Source organism: Propithecus coquereli, unplaced genomic scaffold, assembly GCF_000956105.1.
Source record: "Propithecus coquereli isolate 6110/MARCELLA unplaced genomic scaffold, Pcoq_1.0 Scaffold85, whole genome shotgun sequence".
Classification (NCBI taxonomy): Eukaryota; Metazoa; Chordata; class Mammalia; order Primates; family Indriidae; genus Propithecus; species Propithecus coquereli.
The window spans coordinates 4,894,969-4,908,590 of NW_012154729.1; the positions used below are offsets into that span (position 1 = coordinate 4,894,969).

The 13,622-nt window shown below is 36.0% G+C and overlaps 1 protein-coding gene across 1 annotated transcript in view; it reads right to left on the reverse strand.

Annotated features, from left to right (window-relative positions):
• The window catches only part of METAP2 (methionyl aminopeptidase 2), a 46,933-nt gene that overhangs the window by 19,256 nt on the left and 14,055 nt on the right, over positions 1-13,622 (reverse strand). Inside the window, 4 exon segments of the mRNA XM_012664036.1 lie at positions 702-798; positions 8,789-8,883; positions 9,585-9,766; positions 10,834-10,995. Coding sequence (XP_012519490.1) covers positions 702-798; positions 8,789-8,883; positions 9,585-9,766; positions 10,834-10,995 — 536 coding nt within the window.

A 13,622-nucleotide genomic window follows, 5' to 3' on the forward strand; every position in this document is an offset into this window, starting at 1 on the left:
TGAGGCAGGAGTATAACCTGAGCCCAGGAGTCAAGGGTATAGTGAGCTATGACAGCGCCACTGCAATCCAGCCTGGGCAACAGAGCAAGATCCTGTCTCTTAAAAAAAGGAAGACAGGATTCAGTTAAAAGAAATATTCTGTAAGAAAGTTATTAGAGCAGGGATACAAAGAGTAATAAGCATAGATAAAGGAGGATGGTGACTGGGGGATGAACAGACAGACCTGGGAATTGACAGACAGAGATGAATGAAGGCACAGGTGACTGGGAATATATACCTAAGGGAGGGGGCTATGAAAGATTAAGAGGCAAAGGGATTTGAGAATTGAAGGGACAAACAAGGAATTAACTGGCCTCCAAATTCTGAATGTGACTCTAGAAAAAAAAGAAAAATGGGAGGGAGGAAATCACCAATGAAAAGGGCCCCTGGCTTCTCTCTGAGACTTGATTTGACTAGTCACAGAAAACCTAGTCCACATTTTGCCTACCTTAGAATAATTCCCCAAGTGTCTAATTAGATAACAGAATAGCTTGACAATAATTCTCAGTTAGCAATCATAGTACTACCATGCTCTGAGCAGGTCATTTCCCCTGTTTCCTTTATATTTCCAAGATATAAAGATGAAGTAGCCTATCCAAAGAAAGCACTTGATAGTAGTTTATAAACTTAATTTCAAAATAAGGTGTATTTAAAGAATATACCTTGATATGTCTTCCCATCTATTTCAACTTCATAAGATTCCATAACTTCTTGGATGGCCTCACCAACATCACACAGACGAACATCAATTCCAGCACACTAAAAAAATAATGTATACTTTGTTATTGCAACCAACTTAATTTCTTAATATTTTAAAATAAGGGACTCAGAAAAACTGCTTTGAACATAACTTTCTATATAACAGACTTTGGGGAGGATTCTGGGAAGATGGTGGAATAGTAAGCACCAGGAATCTGTCTCCCCACCTAGACAACTGCACTGGCAGAATCTGCCTGAGGTAACTACATGGGAATCTGGAGTCTACTGAGGGCTGCAACTTACAGGGGCAGGATCAGATGGTCAAGTGCAGTTAATTTCCCTCAGTTTTAGCTCTTAGCATAGTAGCAGTGCTACTACATCCCATACTATAAACTCTATGGCTGGCACATGTTCCTGGAGCAACCTGCACATAGCCTGGGGGAACCAGGGTAAGGAAAACAGATCTTCGTATGAGGGATCTATGCTCTGATACCCGGTTGCTGCTGCTGCATTGTTTTTTTTGTTTTGTTTTTTTGAGATAGAGTCTCACTCTGTTGCCCAGGCTAGAGTGCCATGGCATCAGCCTAGCTCGCAGCAACCTCAAACTCCTGGGCTCAAGCGATCCTCCTGCCTAGCCTCCAGAGTAGCTGGAACTACAGGCATGCACCACCAAGCCCGGCTAATTTTTTCTATTTTTTAGTAAAGATGGGGTCTCACTCTTGCTCAGGCTGGTCTCGAACTCTTCAGCTCAAGTAATCCTCCCACCTCAGCCTTCCAGAGTGCTAGGATTACAGAAATGAGCCACCGCGCCCAGCCTGGTTGCTGCTTGTAATCACAGAGGTGCAAAGAGGTGGGTGGCCATTGTTGTTGCATCTCCCCTTATAGTTGCAAACCCCTGCCACTCACTACCTCTCTGCCTAAAGTGACTTCAGGAAAATTTAAAAGGCCAGCACCTCTCCCTCCCTTGCTTCATTTTTTTCTTTTTCCCCTTTTGGGAGCCAGACATTAAAGACTAGGACATTCAAAAACAACTGCATATGTGAGAGAAATTCAAAAGTGAGCACACATGCCCAGGGAAAGGTGCAGGCTCAGACAAGACCTGAGAACACCTTAAGTTTACACCTCAGGTGGATTCTTATAGGCACAGAGACAGCCTACAAGAATAAAAAACAAAACAAAACTAAAAACCCACCAGCAAATCCTGGTGAAGAGGGAGAATGTGATTTCCAGAGTTACCATATTATATTCAAATATGTAGTATTCAACAAAAAAAATCACAAGGCATGCAAAGAAATAGGAAAGAACACACCCATTCAAAGGGAAAAAAAAATCAATAGAAACTCCATGAAAAAGACCCAATGGCAGATCTAGAAAAACAACTCTTCTATAGAAGCTTAAAGAATTAAAGGAAGAAGTTTAAAAAAAAAAAAAAAAGTATAAGCCAAATGAAAACATCAAGAGCTAGAAAACCTAAAAGAAACTAAAATTCTGAAGCTTAAAAGTATAGTAACTGAACTAAAAAAATCACTAGAGGAATTCAAAGACATTTGAGCAGAGAGAAGAAAAAAAATCAATAAAAATAGGACAAGCCAAATTATCAAGTCTGAGGAACAAAAAGGAAAAAGACTGAAGAAAAGTGAAAAGAGCCTCAGGGACCTATGTATCAAGTGGACCAATATGCACATTATGGAAGTCTCAGAAGAAGAGAGAGAGAGAAAGGAATAGAGAGAATATTTTAAGAAATAATGGCTGAAACTTCATAAATCTGATGAAAATTATGAATATAAATGTCTAAGAAGTTCAAAGAACTCCAAGTAAGATGAACTCAATGAAATCCAAACCAAGACACATTATAATTAAACTTTCTAAAAGGGAATCTTGAAAGCAACAAGAGAAGTGACTCATCACATATACGGGATCCTCAACTACACTATAGGCAGATTTCTCATCAGAAACTTTGGAGGCCAGAAGTCAATAGGGTTACACATTGAAAGTGCTAACTAAAAGGAAAAAAGTTATCACCCGAGAATCCTATATTTGGGAAAACCGTCCTTCAAAAGCAAGGGAAAAATTAAGATATTCTCAGATAAACAAAAACTTGAGAAGGAGTTCATTACTATTAGAAATGCCCTGTATGAAATGCTCAAGGGAGTCCTACAAAGTGAAATGAAAGGATGTTAGATAGTAATGTGAAATAAAGATCTCAATAAAGGAAAATTAATGGGCAATTATAGCAACTAGCATTATTGTAACCACAGTTTGTAACTCCACTGTGTTTTCCACACACCTTACTTTTAGTCTAAAAGCTGGTGTTATTGATAACTTTGGTTTTTAACTCCATATTCTGTTTTCTATATAATTTAAGAAATTAATATTTAAAAGAATTATTAGTTTATGTCTTTGGGTATACAACATATAAGAATGTAATTTTCTGACATCAACAACTGAAAGAGGTGGGGATGGAGCTCTAAAGGAGCAGCATTTTGAGTTGTAGAAAGGAACTAAACACTTCACTACAAAAAATCAACTTAACACAAAGATAATAATGTAAGAAACAAGGGACAAAAAACTGTAAGGTATGTAGAAAACAAATAGCAAAATGACAGAAGTCCTTCCTTTTCAGCAATTACTTTAAACGGAAATGGATTAAACTCTCCAATCAAATGAATTAGTAGAATGGATAAAAACCCATGATCCAACTCTATGCTGTCTACAAGAGATTCACCTTAGATCCACAGACAAAAACAAGTTGAAAGTGAATGGATAGAAAAAGATATTTCAAGCAAATAGTAACAAAGAGAGCAGGGGTGGTAAATATCAGACAAAATAAACTTCAAATGAAAAGAGTACAGAAGACAAAGAAGGAAAAGATATATTACTAATAAAAGGTTCAACACAGCAAGAAGATACAACAATCATAAGCATTTACACACATAAAAACAGACCATCAAAATCTATGAAGCAAAAACTGACAGAATTGAAGGAGAAACAGTAATACAGTAATAGTTGGAGACTTCAATACCACACTCTAAATAATGGATAGAGCCACCAGACAGAAGGTAAGTAAGGAAACAGAGGACTTAACACAATAAATCAACTAGATCTAACGACGTATACAGAACAATCTACCAAACAACACAGCATATACATTCTTTTTGCACATGGGACACTTCCCAGAATAGATTATATGTTAGGCCACAAATTAAGTCTCGACAAATTTTAAAACACAGATATCATACAAAGTATGTCCAACCATAATGGGGGGGGGGGAGGTGTCAGAAATCAATAACAGATGTAAAACTGGAAAATTCACACAATTGTGAAAATTAAACAACACACTCTCTTAAACAACCAATGGATCAAATAAGAAATCACAAGGGAAAGCAGAAAAGGAAAACACAGTATACCAAAAATTAAGGGACATGGTGAAAACACTGCTAAGAGGGAAACTTATGGCCATAAATGCTTATATTAAAAAACAAAACAGATCTCAAATCAACAACCTAATGTTACAACTTAAGGAACCAGAAAAAGAAGAATAAACTACACCCAAAGCTAGCAGAAGGAAGTAAATAACAATGAGAGCAGAGACAGAGAATAGAAAAACTGAGAAAAATCAATGAAACCAAAAGTTGGTTCTTTAAAAACATCAACAAAATCAATAAAGCTTTAGCTAGATAGACGAAGAAAAAAAAGAGTAAACTAAAATTACTGAAGTCAGAAATGAAATTGAAGACATTATTGCTGATTCTATAGGAAAAAAAGATTCTAAGACAGAATTATGAACAACTAACTGGAGGTAACAATTGGATTACCTAGATAAAATGGACAAATTCCAAGACACAAAAAACCTACCAAGACTAAACCAAAAAAAAACAGAAAATCTGAACAGACCTAGAAGTAGTAAGGAGACTGAATCACTAATCAAAAATCTGACAAATTTTAAGCCCTGGACCTGGATGGCTTCACTGGTTAATTTTACCAAACATTTAAAGAACTAATACCAATCCTTCTCGAACTTTTGCAAAAAAATCAAAAAAGGGCACACTTCCTAACTTCCTAATTTATGAGACCAACATTACCCTGACACCAAAACCAGACAAAGACACTACAAGAAAACTACAAACCAATATTCCTTATCAACACTGGTGCGAACCTACTGCAAACCTAATTCAATAGGATATTGACTTAGTGGGACTTATTCCTGGAATGCAAGGATGGTTCAACATACAAAAATGGATCAATAGGCCGGGCGCGGTGGCTCACGCCTGTAATCCTAGCACTGTGGGAGGCCGAGGCGGGCGGATTGTTTGAGCTCAGGAGTTCGAAACCAGCCTGAGCAAGAGCGAGACTCCGTCTCTACTAAAAATAGAAAATAAATTAATCGGCCAACTAAAAATATATAGAAAAAATTAGCCGGGCATGGTGGCGCATGCCTGTAGTCCCAGCTACTCGGGAGGCTGAGGCAGAAGGATCGCTTGAGCCCAGGAGTGTGAGGTTGCTGTGAGCTAGGCTGATGCCATGGCACTCACTCTAGCCCAGGCAAAAGAGTGAGACTCTGTCTCAAAAAAAAAAAAAAAAAAAAAAAAGGATCAATAACTACACATTAACACAACGAACAGAAAAAATCCACATAATCATCTCAATCGATGCAAAAAAAAGCATCTGACAACTTCAATACCCTTCCATGATGAAAAAAGATTGAACAAACAAAGAGAAAGAAACTACCTCAATAAAAACCACCTATGAAAAATCTATAGTGAACATCATATTCAATGGTGAAAGACTGAAAGCTTTTCCTCTAAGATCAGGAACAGAAAAGGAAGGATGTCCACATTGACCATTTTCACTCAACATAACACAAAACAATTAGCCAAGAAAAACTAAAGACATCCAAACTGAAATGGAAGAAGTAAAATTATCTCTGTTCACAGATAATGTAATCTTACATGTAGAAAACTCTGAAGATGCCAGAAAAAGTGTTACAATAAATGAATTCAACAAAGTACAGGATACAAAGTCAACACACAAAAATAAGTTGCATTTCTATATATTAACAATGAACAATCTGAAAAGGAAATTACAAAAACAACTCCATTTATAATACCCCCCAAAAGAATAAAATACTTGGAAATAACCAATGAGGTAAAAGACTTGTACAACGAAAACTACAAAAAGATCGCTCAGGCCAGGCGCCATGGCTCACGCCTGTAATCCTAGCACTCTGGGAGGCCGAGGTGGGAGGCTCTTTGAGCTCAGGAGTTTGAGACCAGCCTGAGCAGGAGTGAGACCCCCATCTCTACTAAAAATAGAAAAATCAGCCAGGTGTGGTGGTGCACGCCTTATAGTCCCAGCTACTTGGGAGGCTGAGACAGGAGGATTGCTTGAGCCCAGGAGTTTGAGGTTGCTGTGAGCTAGGCTGATGCCATGGCACTCTAGCCCAGGTGACAGAGCAAGACTCTTGTTTCAAAAAAAAAAAGAAAAGATTGCTCAAAGAAATTAAAGACATAAACAAAATGGAACCATCCGATGTTCATGGACTGAAAGACTTACTATTATTAAGATGCCAATACTACCTGGAATCATCCACAGATTCAATGCAATCCCTTACCAAAAGTCCAACTGTCATTTTTTTTGCAAAAAAAAAAAAAACCGGCCCAAATTCATATGGAATCCCAAGACATCCTGCATAGTCAAGACAATCTTTAAAAAGATGAACAAAGATGTAGGACTAACACTTCCTGATTTCAAAACTTACTACAAAGCTACAGTAATCAAAAGCTACAGTAATCAAAAGTAATCAAAAGACATTTAGACCAATGGAACAAAGTCCAGAAACAAACCCTCACATGTATCATCTAATGATTTTTGACAAGATCATTCGATAGGGAAAGAACAGTCTATCGAAAACCATGCTAGGAAGACTACACATCCACATACAAAAGAATAAAGGTGGACCCTTACTTAACATCATATAGAAAAATGAACTCAAAATGGACCAAAGACCTAAATATAAGACCTAAAACTATAAAACTCTTAGAAGAAAGCAGAGCAAAAAGCTTCATGACATTGGATTTGGCAAAGATATCTTGGATATGAAAACAAAGGCACAGGTAACAAGAAAAAATAGACAAACTAGACTTCATGAAAATTAAATATTTTATGCATCAAAACACAATATCCACTGGGCATAGTGGCTCACGCCTATAATCCCCGCTACTTGGGAGGCTGAGGCGGGAGGATCACTTGAGGTCCAGGAGTTTGTGACCAGCCTGGGTAACATAGCAAGACCCTGTCATTTAAAAAAAAAAAAAAAAGAAAATGGAAAGAAATTAGCTGGGAAGGGTAGTACACACCTGTAGTCCCAGCAACTCTGAGGCTTAGCCAAGAGGATCATTTACTTGAGCCCAGGAGTTTGAGGCTATAGAGAGCTATAACTGTGCCACTGCACTCTAGCCTAGGTGACAGAGTGAGACGCTCATCTCAAAACACAAAAAATAAACAAACAAAAAAAACTCCAACCCCACAATATCCAGAGTAAAAAGGCAAATGAGAGAAAATATTTGCAAATCATATATCTGATATGGAGTTAATATTCAGAATAAATACAGAACTTCTAAAATTCAACAACGAAACCACTCGATTAATAAATGGACAAATGATTTGAGTAGACATTTCTCCAAAGATGATATACCATCCAAAAAACCTCAGAAAGTAATAAATGTTGGGAAGGATGTGCAGTAACTAGAACCCTTCCTTGCATACTACTGGTGGGAATCTAAAATGGTACAGTTACTCTGTAAAACAGTATGAAGGATACTTGACACATTAAAAATATAATTACCATATGACTGGACAAATCCACTTCTGGGTATGTACCCAAAAAAATTGAAAACAGGATCTTGAAGAGATATTTGTATACCGCATTATAACAGCATTATTCACAATAGCTAAAACCTAAGTGTCCATCAATGGGTGAATAAGTAAAATATGGCACATACATATAAGGGATTATTCTGCCTTAAGTATATAAATTCTGACATATGCTATAACATGGATGAACCTTGAGGACATCGTGCTAAGTGAAATAAGCCAATCACAAAAAGACAAATACTATATTCGGTACTTACAGCAGTCAAAAGTATAAACAGTAGAATGGTAGTTGTCAGGGGCTAGCGGGAGGCGGAAATTGGGAGTTATTGTTTAATGGGCATAGAGGTTCAGTTTTACAACCCGAAAAAAGTTATGAACATGAATGGTGATGGCTGCACAATATCATGAATGTACCTGCCACCAATAAACAGTACACTTAGCATGATTAATACGGTAAATTTTATGTAATGTATATTTTAACACACACACACACACACACACACACACACACAAATAACAGGGAGGGGAAAACAAAAGCTGGGTTGTACCAGGGCTTAGTGGGAAGGGATGGATGAATCAGTTAAGCACAGAGGATTTGGGCGCCGTAAAAATATTGTGTATGATACTAAAAGTGTATACAGGTCATTATATATTTATAAAAACCCATAGAATATACAACACTAAGAGTGAACACACATAAACTATGAACTTCTGAAGATTATGAGGTGTCGATGTTGGTTCAATTATTTTAATAAACATACTTCTCTGGTGGGGGATACTGACAGTGGAGGAGGTTGTGTGCATGTGGGGGAAGGGGATATATAGGAAATCTCTGTACCTTCTGTTCAACTTCGCTGTGAACTTAAAACTGCTCTAAAAATAGTATCAATTTAAAAAAAAACCCAAACACTGCCAATTTGACAGGCAAAAATAGATCCAAACTCTGTTTTAAGACTTCTCTTAAGACTCTCAAAGGGCTTATTACCACTGATCTATACACTTAAAAATGGTAAAGATGCTAAGCCATGTATGTATATTTTACCTCAATAAAAAAAATTTTAAAAAAGACCCTAAGGTAATGGACCAGTTTTTATTCAACTTAATTACCTGAAGACCTTAAACATGCTAAAAAGTGTTCAAAATATGTTAAGTGAAAGGGTGCTTACAGTTCACATACCTTTATTCCAGTATTAGTAGCATCTTTTACAGCTTTTAATAATGTATCATATTTGGGATTAAAAGTGACAGTAAAAGCACAGTCAATAATCCTACCTGAAAGAGAAAATTCTTTAAGTTTACTCATCAGATAGTCAATTTACCTACTTTATTCTATTAACCTTGCTAGTTAACAAGAAAACAGAATAATGGACTGAAAAAGAGTAAAAAGTATACAAAGGATTTTCATATCACTCCCAGACCAATTCAGTGTTCACCCAGGAAGTTATACAAACATATAAATGTAGGAGAGAGAAAATGTACAGGACCCAAAGGGCCCTAAATATAGTGCTACTTCTCCAATTTAGTAAAACTTCACATAAGTAGTTATCTAAGCTAGCTTTTTTGCCTGTTAAGTAAGATAACAAAGTATTTACCTGACAGGGTTTGGGGTAGAAACTAGAAAAGCAAACATGTATAAAAAGGTTGATAAACTTAAAAGTTCTACATAAATGTTATCGTTATTATTCAAATAAATGATGTATGAAACAATGACCCAGTTAAGCAATGTAGGATTATATTTTTCATGCCTTGAGACAAAGGTAATAAACCTCACTTACCCAACAGTTTTCGTTTTATTCCACTTACTAGAATGCTTTAAAGTAAATCTTAAAATCAGACTCAAGACTGCTCTTGAGGTAAGTAAGGAGGCAAGAACGAAATTTGGGAGTTCAGCATTTATAGCTCCACCTAATAGATAAAAAGTAAGAGTTTTTGGGGGCACTTGGGGGTGGCAGGAATTTCTTCCAAGAACTCACCGCTTATATGTGTTCCAAAATCTATCTTACAGATGTCGTCATATTGTAATACTGTTGTGTCACCAGCATTGGGAGTATAATGGGCAGCACAGTTATTGAGAGAACATCCAGTAGGAAAAGCCAAGCCTGCATTTAATCCATTCTCTTTTATCAACTTGCGCGAACAGTCTTCCAACTTTTCACTAAAATAAAAAAGAAAGAATTTGTTTGCTTTTACATTCTTACCCTTATATACCTTATATATAAGGTATCAAGTCCAGAAAGTTTGCTAAAATTCTTAAATTATTTTCTGGGAATGATCTGAGCACTAACTTTCTGAATGTAAATAAATAACATTTCTCTGATGCTATGAAAATAGCTCATCTCTAAAAGACAAGGATTCCACCAGAAATCTGGAGAAGACACCACCCACTTTTAACTTAGCTTACTGGGAGTCTGACTTAGACCAATTTAAATGCTGATTTTATTCATGTTGCATATTTTGACAATTATCTGAATCAAAGAATTAAATTGTCTTTTATTTTATTTTATTTTTTTTTTTGAGACAGAGTCTCACTCTGTTGCCTGGGTTAGAGTGCCGTGGCTTCAGCTTAGCTCACAGCAACCTCAAACTTCTGGGCTCAAGCGATCCTCCTGCCTCAGCCTCCCGAGTAGCTGGGACTACAGGCATGTGCCACCATGCCCGGCTAATTTTTTATATATATATTTTTAGCTGTCCAGATCATTTCTTTCTATTTTTAGTAGAGACGGGGTCTCGCTCTTGCTCAGGCTGGTCTCGAACTCCTGACCTTGAGCGATCCAACCGCCTTGGCCTCCCAGAGTGCTAGGATTACAGGCGTGAGCCACCGCGCCCAGACTAAATTGTCTTTTATACTAATCATTTCTCAAAAGGAAAAATCAGGGAAATAATTACTTTTATTGGCTTCTTCACTTCATTATGTTTTATCTGTAAGAATTTTTATTTCTTATTATGAATTGTTAGATGGCAAAATAACAGATTTCCAGATAGAAAATAACAATGAGTAATAAGTGCATGTGCACAAAATAGGGTGGTTGAGGTACAAATGTGTGCTCCTCTTATAGTTTTCTCATTACAGTGACACTACAACAAATTAGAAGATATTTCTACAACCTTTACTTAAAATAAACGTGTAGTAAAGTGGTAACGAAAGCCAAACATTACAATTGGAGAGTTAGTATTTATAAAAAAAATTTTTATCATGCTCTTACAAAAACATATTCCTTTTACCAGATTTCTATCATTGTCATCCCAGGCTTGATCCAGCTCATAACATATTTTCTAACTTGTCAATGTGCTTTCGCAGCTTCTTGAAAATCATTCCAAATCTCTTCACTAGCCTGATCTAATGCTTTCTTTTCTTCACTTGTAGTTCTCCAAGCAGCTGTTCGCCTTTAGATTAGGCATAGCATTAAGTGTTAGTCATTTTAAAAACAGAAGAACAAGCATAAAAGCCAAAGGAGATAATATACTAATATAAGACATTATAATATACTAATACAAGACATTTTAGATAAAAATACACTACAAATTCAGTTTATGTCAACAAAGTTTCTGAAATAAAGTCATACACTTGCAATCAACCCAAATCAAGGTAAACGTTTTGTAACACTAAGGGGGAAAAATCCTAAGTGAGATTTCATTCACAGAGGAACTAATACACTGCCAACATAAAATGACAAGAAAGGAAAGAATCGGAAGAGTCCTAGAAACAAAGCAAGTGGAAAAAAATGTCATCCTTCCACTTGAGGTAATATATACTGAAGAGTCATCAAAACAGCACAACAATTTATATCTAAAACTTTGCCAACAGGGTAAATATAATACTAATTCAAAGACCTAACCTGGAAATTTGCATATACTTCCTCAAAACACATAATATGTGCTTGTGCATGATCTTTCAAATTGGATATATATTAGAGATAATCTTCCTTGAAAGATGTGGCTCAGGTTTTGAAACCTCCAGACAGAAATTTATATTCAGTATCTGGGAATGAGATCCAAATACTTTAAGCAGTATGTTTTCAAAAACATTTTTTCAGAATAAAAATCTTTTAAAAATGTTACAACTTTCACACATTCTTAAACAATATTGAATATATAATTCACAACTCAGTGATCACTGTGGTATAAATTACAGTTAAGTATAAAAGTGATACCTTCAAATAATTACTCTATTTTTGCCTCTAAGCCAGTGGAGAGCAAACTATATCCTGCAGACAAATCCAGGCTGGTGCCTGTTTTGTAAAAAAGTTTTAGTGCAATACAGCTGTGCTCATTCATTTATGTAGTCTCTACAGCTACTTTCATGCTACAATGGCAGAGCTGAGTAACACTCAAGGCCTAAAACATTTACCCTATGGTCCATTACAGAAAAAGTTTACCCAACTCTGCTGTAAACTATAGGCTCCTTCAGTTAATGCCCCAAAATGCTTTCTGAGTTTTTCTGTGTGTCACTGTCCAGTTTTCACTATGATTACTTCCTGCTGCTGCGACTTGTATGCCAACATCTAGCACCTCTCATGTGATACAAAGGCCCAAAGAAGCTGTCCTATGTGACTCTATGGTATAGGGGTACTATACTTACGCATCACAGAAATTTCTTTGGCTTGTTTTCTTTCGGAAATGTATTTTAGGTCTATCTACTAATGTTATCGTATAATCAAATATTACAGTACCATCCATTTAAAGTTAGTTTTAAACTTCCTAAGTATTTAAATGTATATGAATTACTTACAGGAATAGTAAAAACTCAGGCAACTTCTAATCAAGGATTCAAAGAAACACCCTATTATCTACACATAAGATCCTCAGACTAGAAAGTAATAGGATAAGATTCTTTAAAGAGTATATTCTCAAGAAGTAGTTCAACTTCTTCAATTACGATAAACTGACAGTTGCTGGCTCCATGCTGGGACAGATAAGCTAAGTTATAAGGGCGCCACAATCCCCTGACCTGACCTCTAGCAGTAAACTCAATCCTTTCTCTCCCACTAATCCAAAATCTTTCCTAGGAACTAAGAATCCAAATGTTCATTTTCAGGCATAAGGGTACTAGTTACATCCCAAGATCAATTTTTAAACAAAATGTATAATTCTTTATCTCTAACATGGGCCATAATTCTAGCACATATACTGTAGCTGCACTCAGTAGTAAAGGTTGAAGCACCACCTGCCTCAAAAGTCAAAGGTTTTGTGAAAAAGTAAAAACATTACCAAATATATACTCTAGACACAGTTCTCTTCACAGAGAACTGGCAAGTATCATGCATCTAGGGCTATGAAAGTGGAACTGGTCATTATAAATTCTTATTCCTGCCCTTCCCCCATTCAACTGTCAGAGTCTTCAAATCCACTTCTTAAAGATTACAATGTTGAGTATAATTCAATTTCAAATGCTGTTTTACTACATTTTAGAATTAGAATATGATATAATAAAGATCCCCAATACTGAAATCAATAGATCTCACAAATATCTTATACTTCTGAAAGTAGCATGGCTGACTCTTAGAAGCAGTTATCACTGCTTTAAGTACCAGTCTTCAAAAGAATATGGAATCATCTGCCATCAGCAGTAAAGAACTAGCAATCAGAAATGGGATTAAAGAAACTCTTTTGCTGAAAATCTTGAGTTCAAATTTAAAGTTATTAATAATACTTGAGAAACCTACTGTCAGTGTCTGTAATTATAATTCCAGGCTCAAAAGAAGGACAAAGAATATTATTTCCTACATTTGATCTGTTGATGTTCAGTCTATTTAACAAAGTATAGAAATTAAGATATGATAAAAGCATAATTACCATTGTGAGTATGTAATAATTAACCAAAAAGGTAATTAATTCATCCAACTGACAGAGGCAGGGCAGAAATGCTTTTTAAATATATTATGATGTCTGCAAAACAAAACTAACAAAACAAATGTTGGAAAGATAATCTTCATAGGAAGTGTTTACAACATATATAAATTCCTCCCACCTCTTTGAGATTTCTTTTCCATATTTTATCATTTTTACCAGTG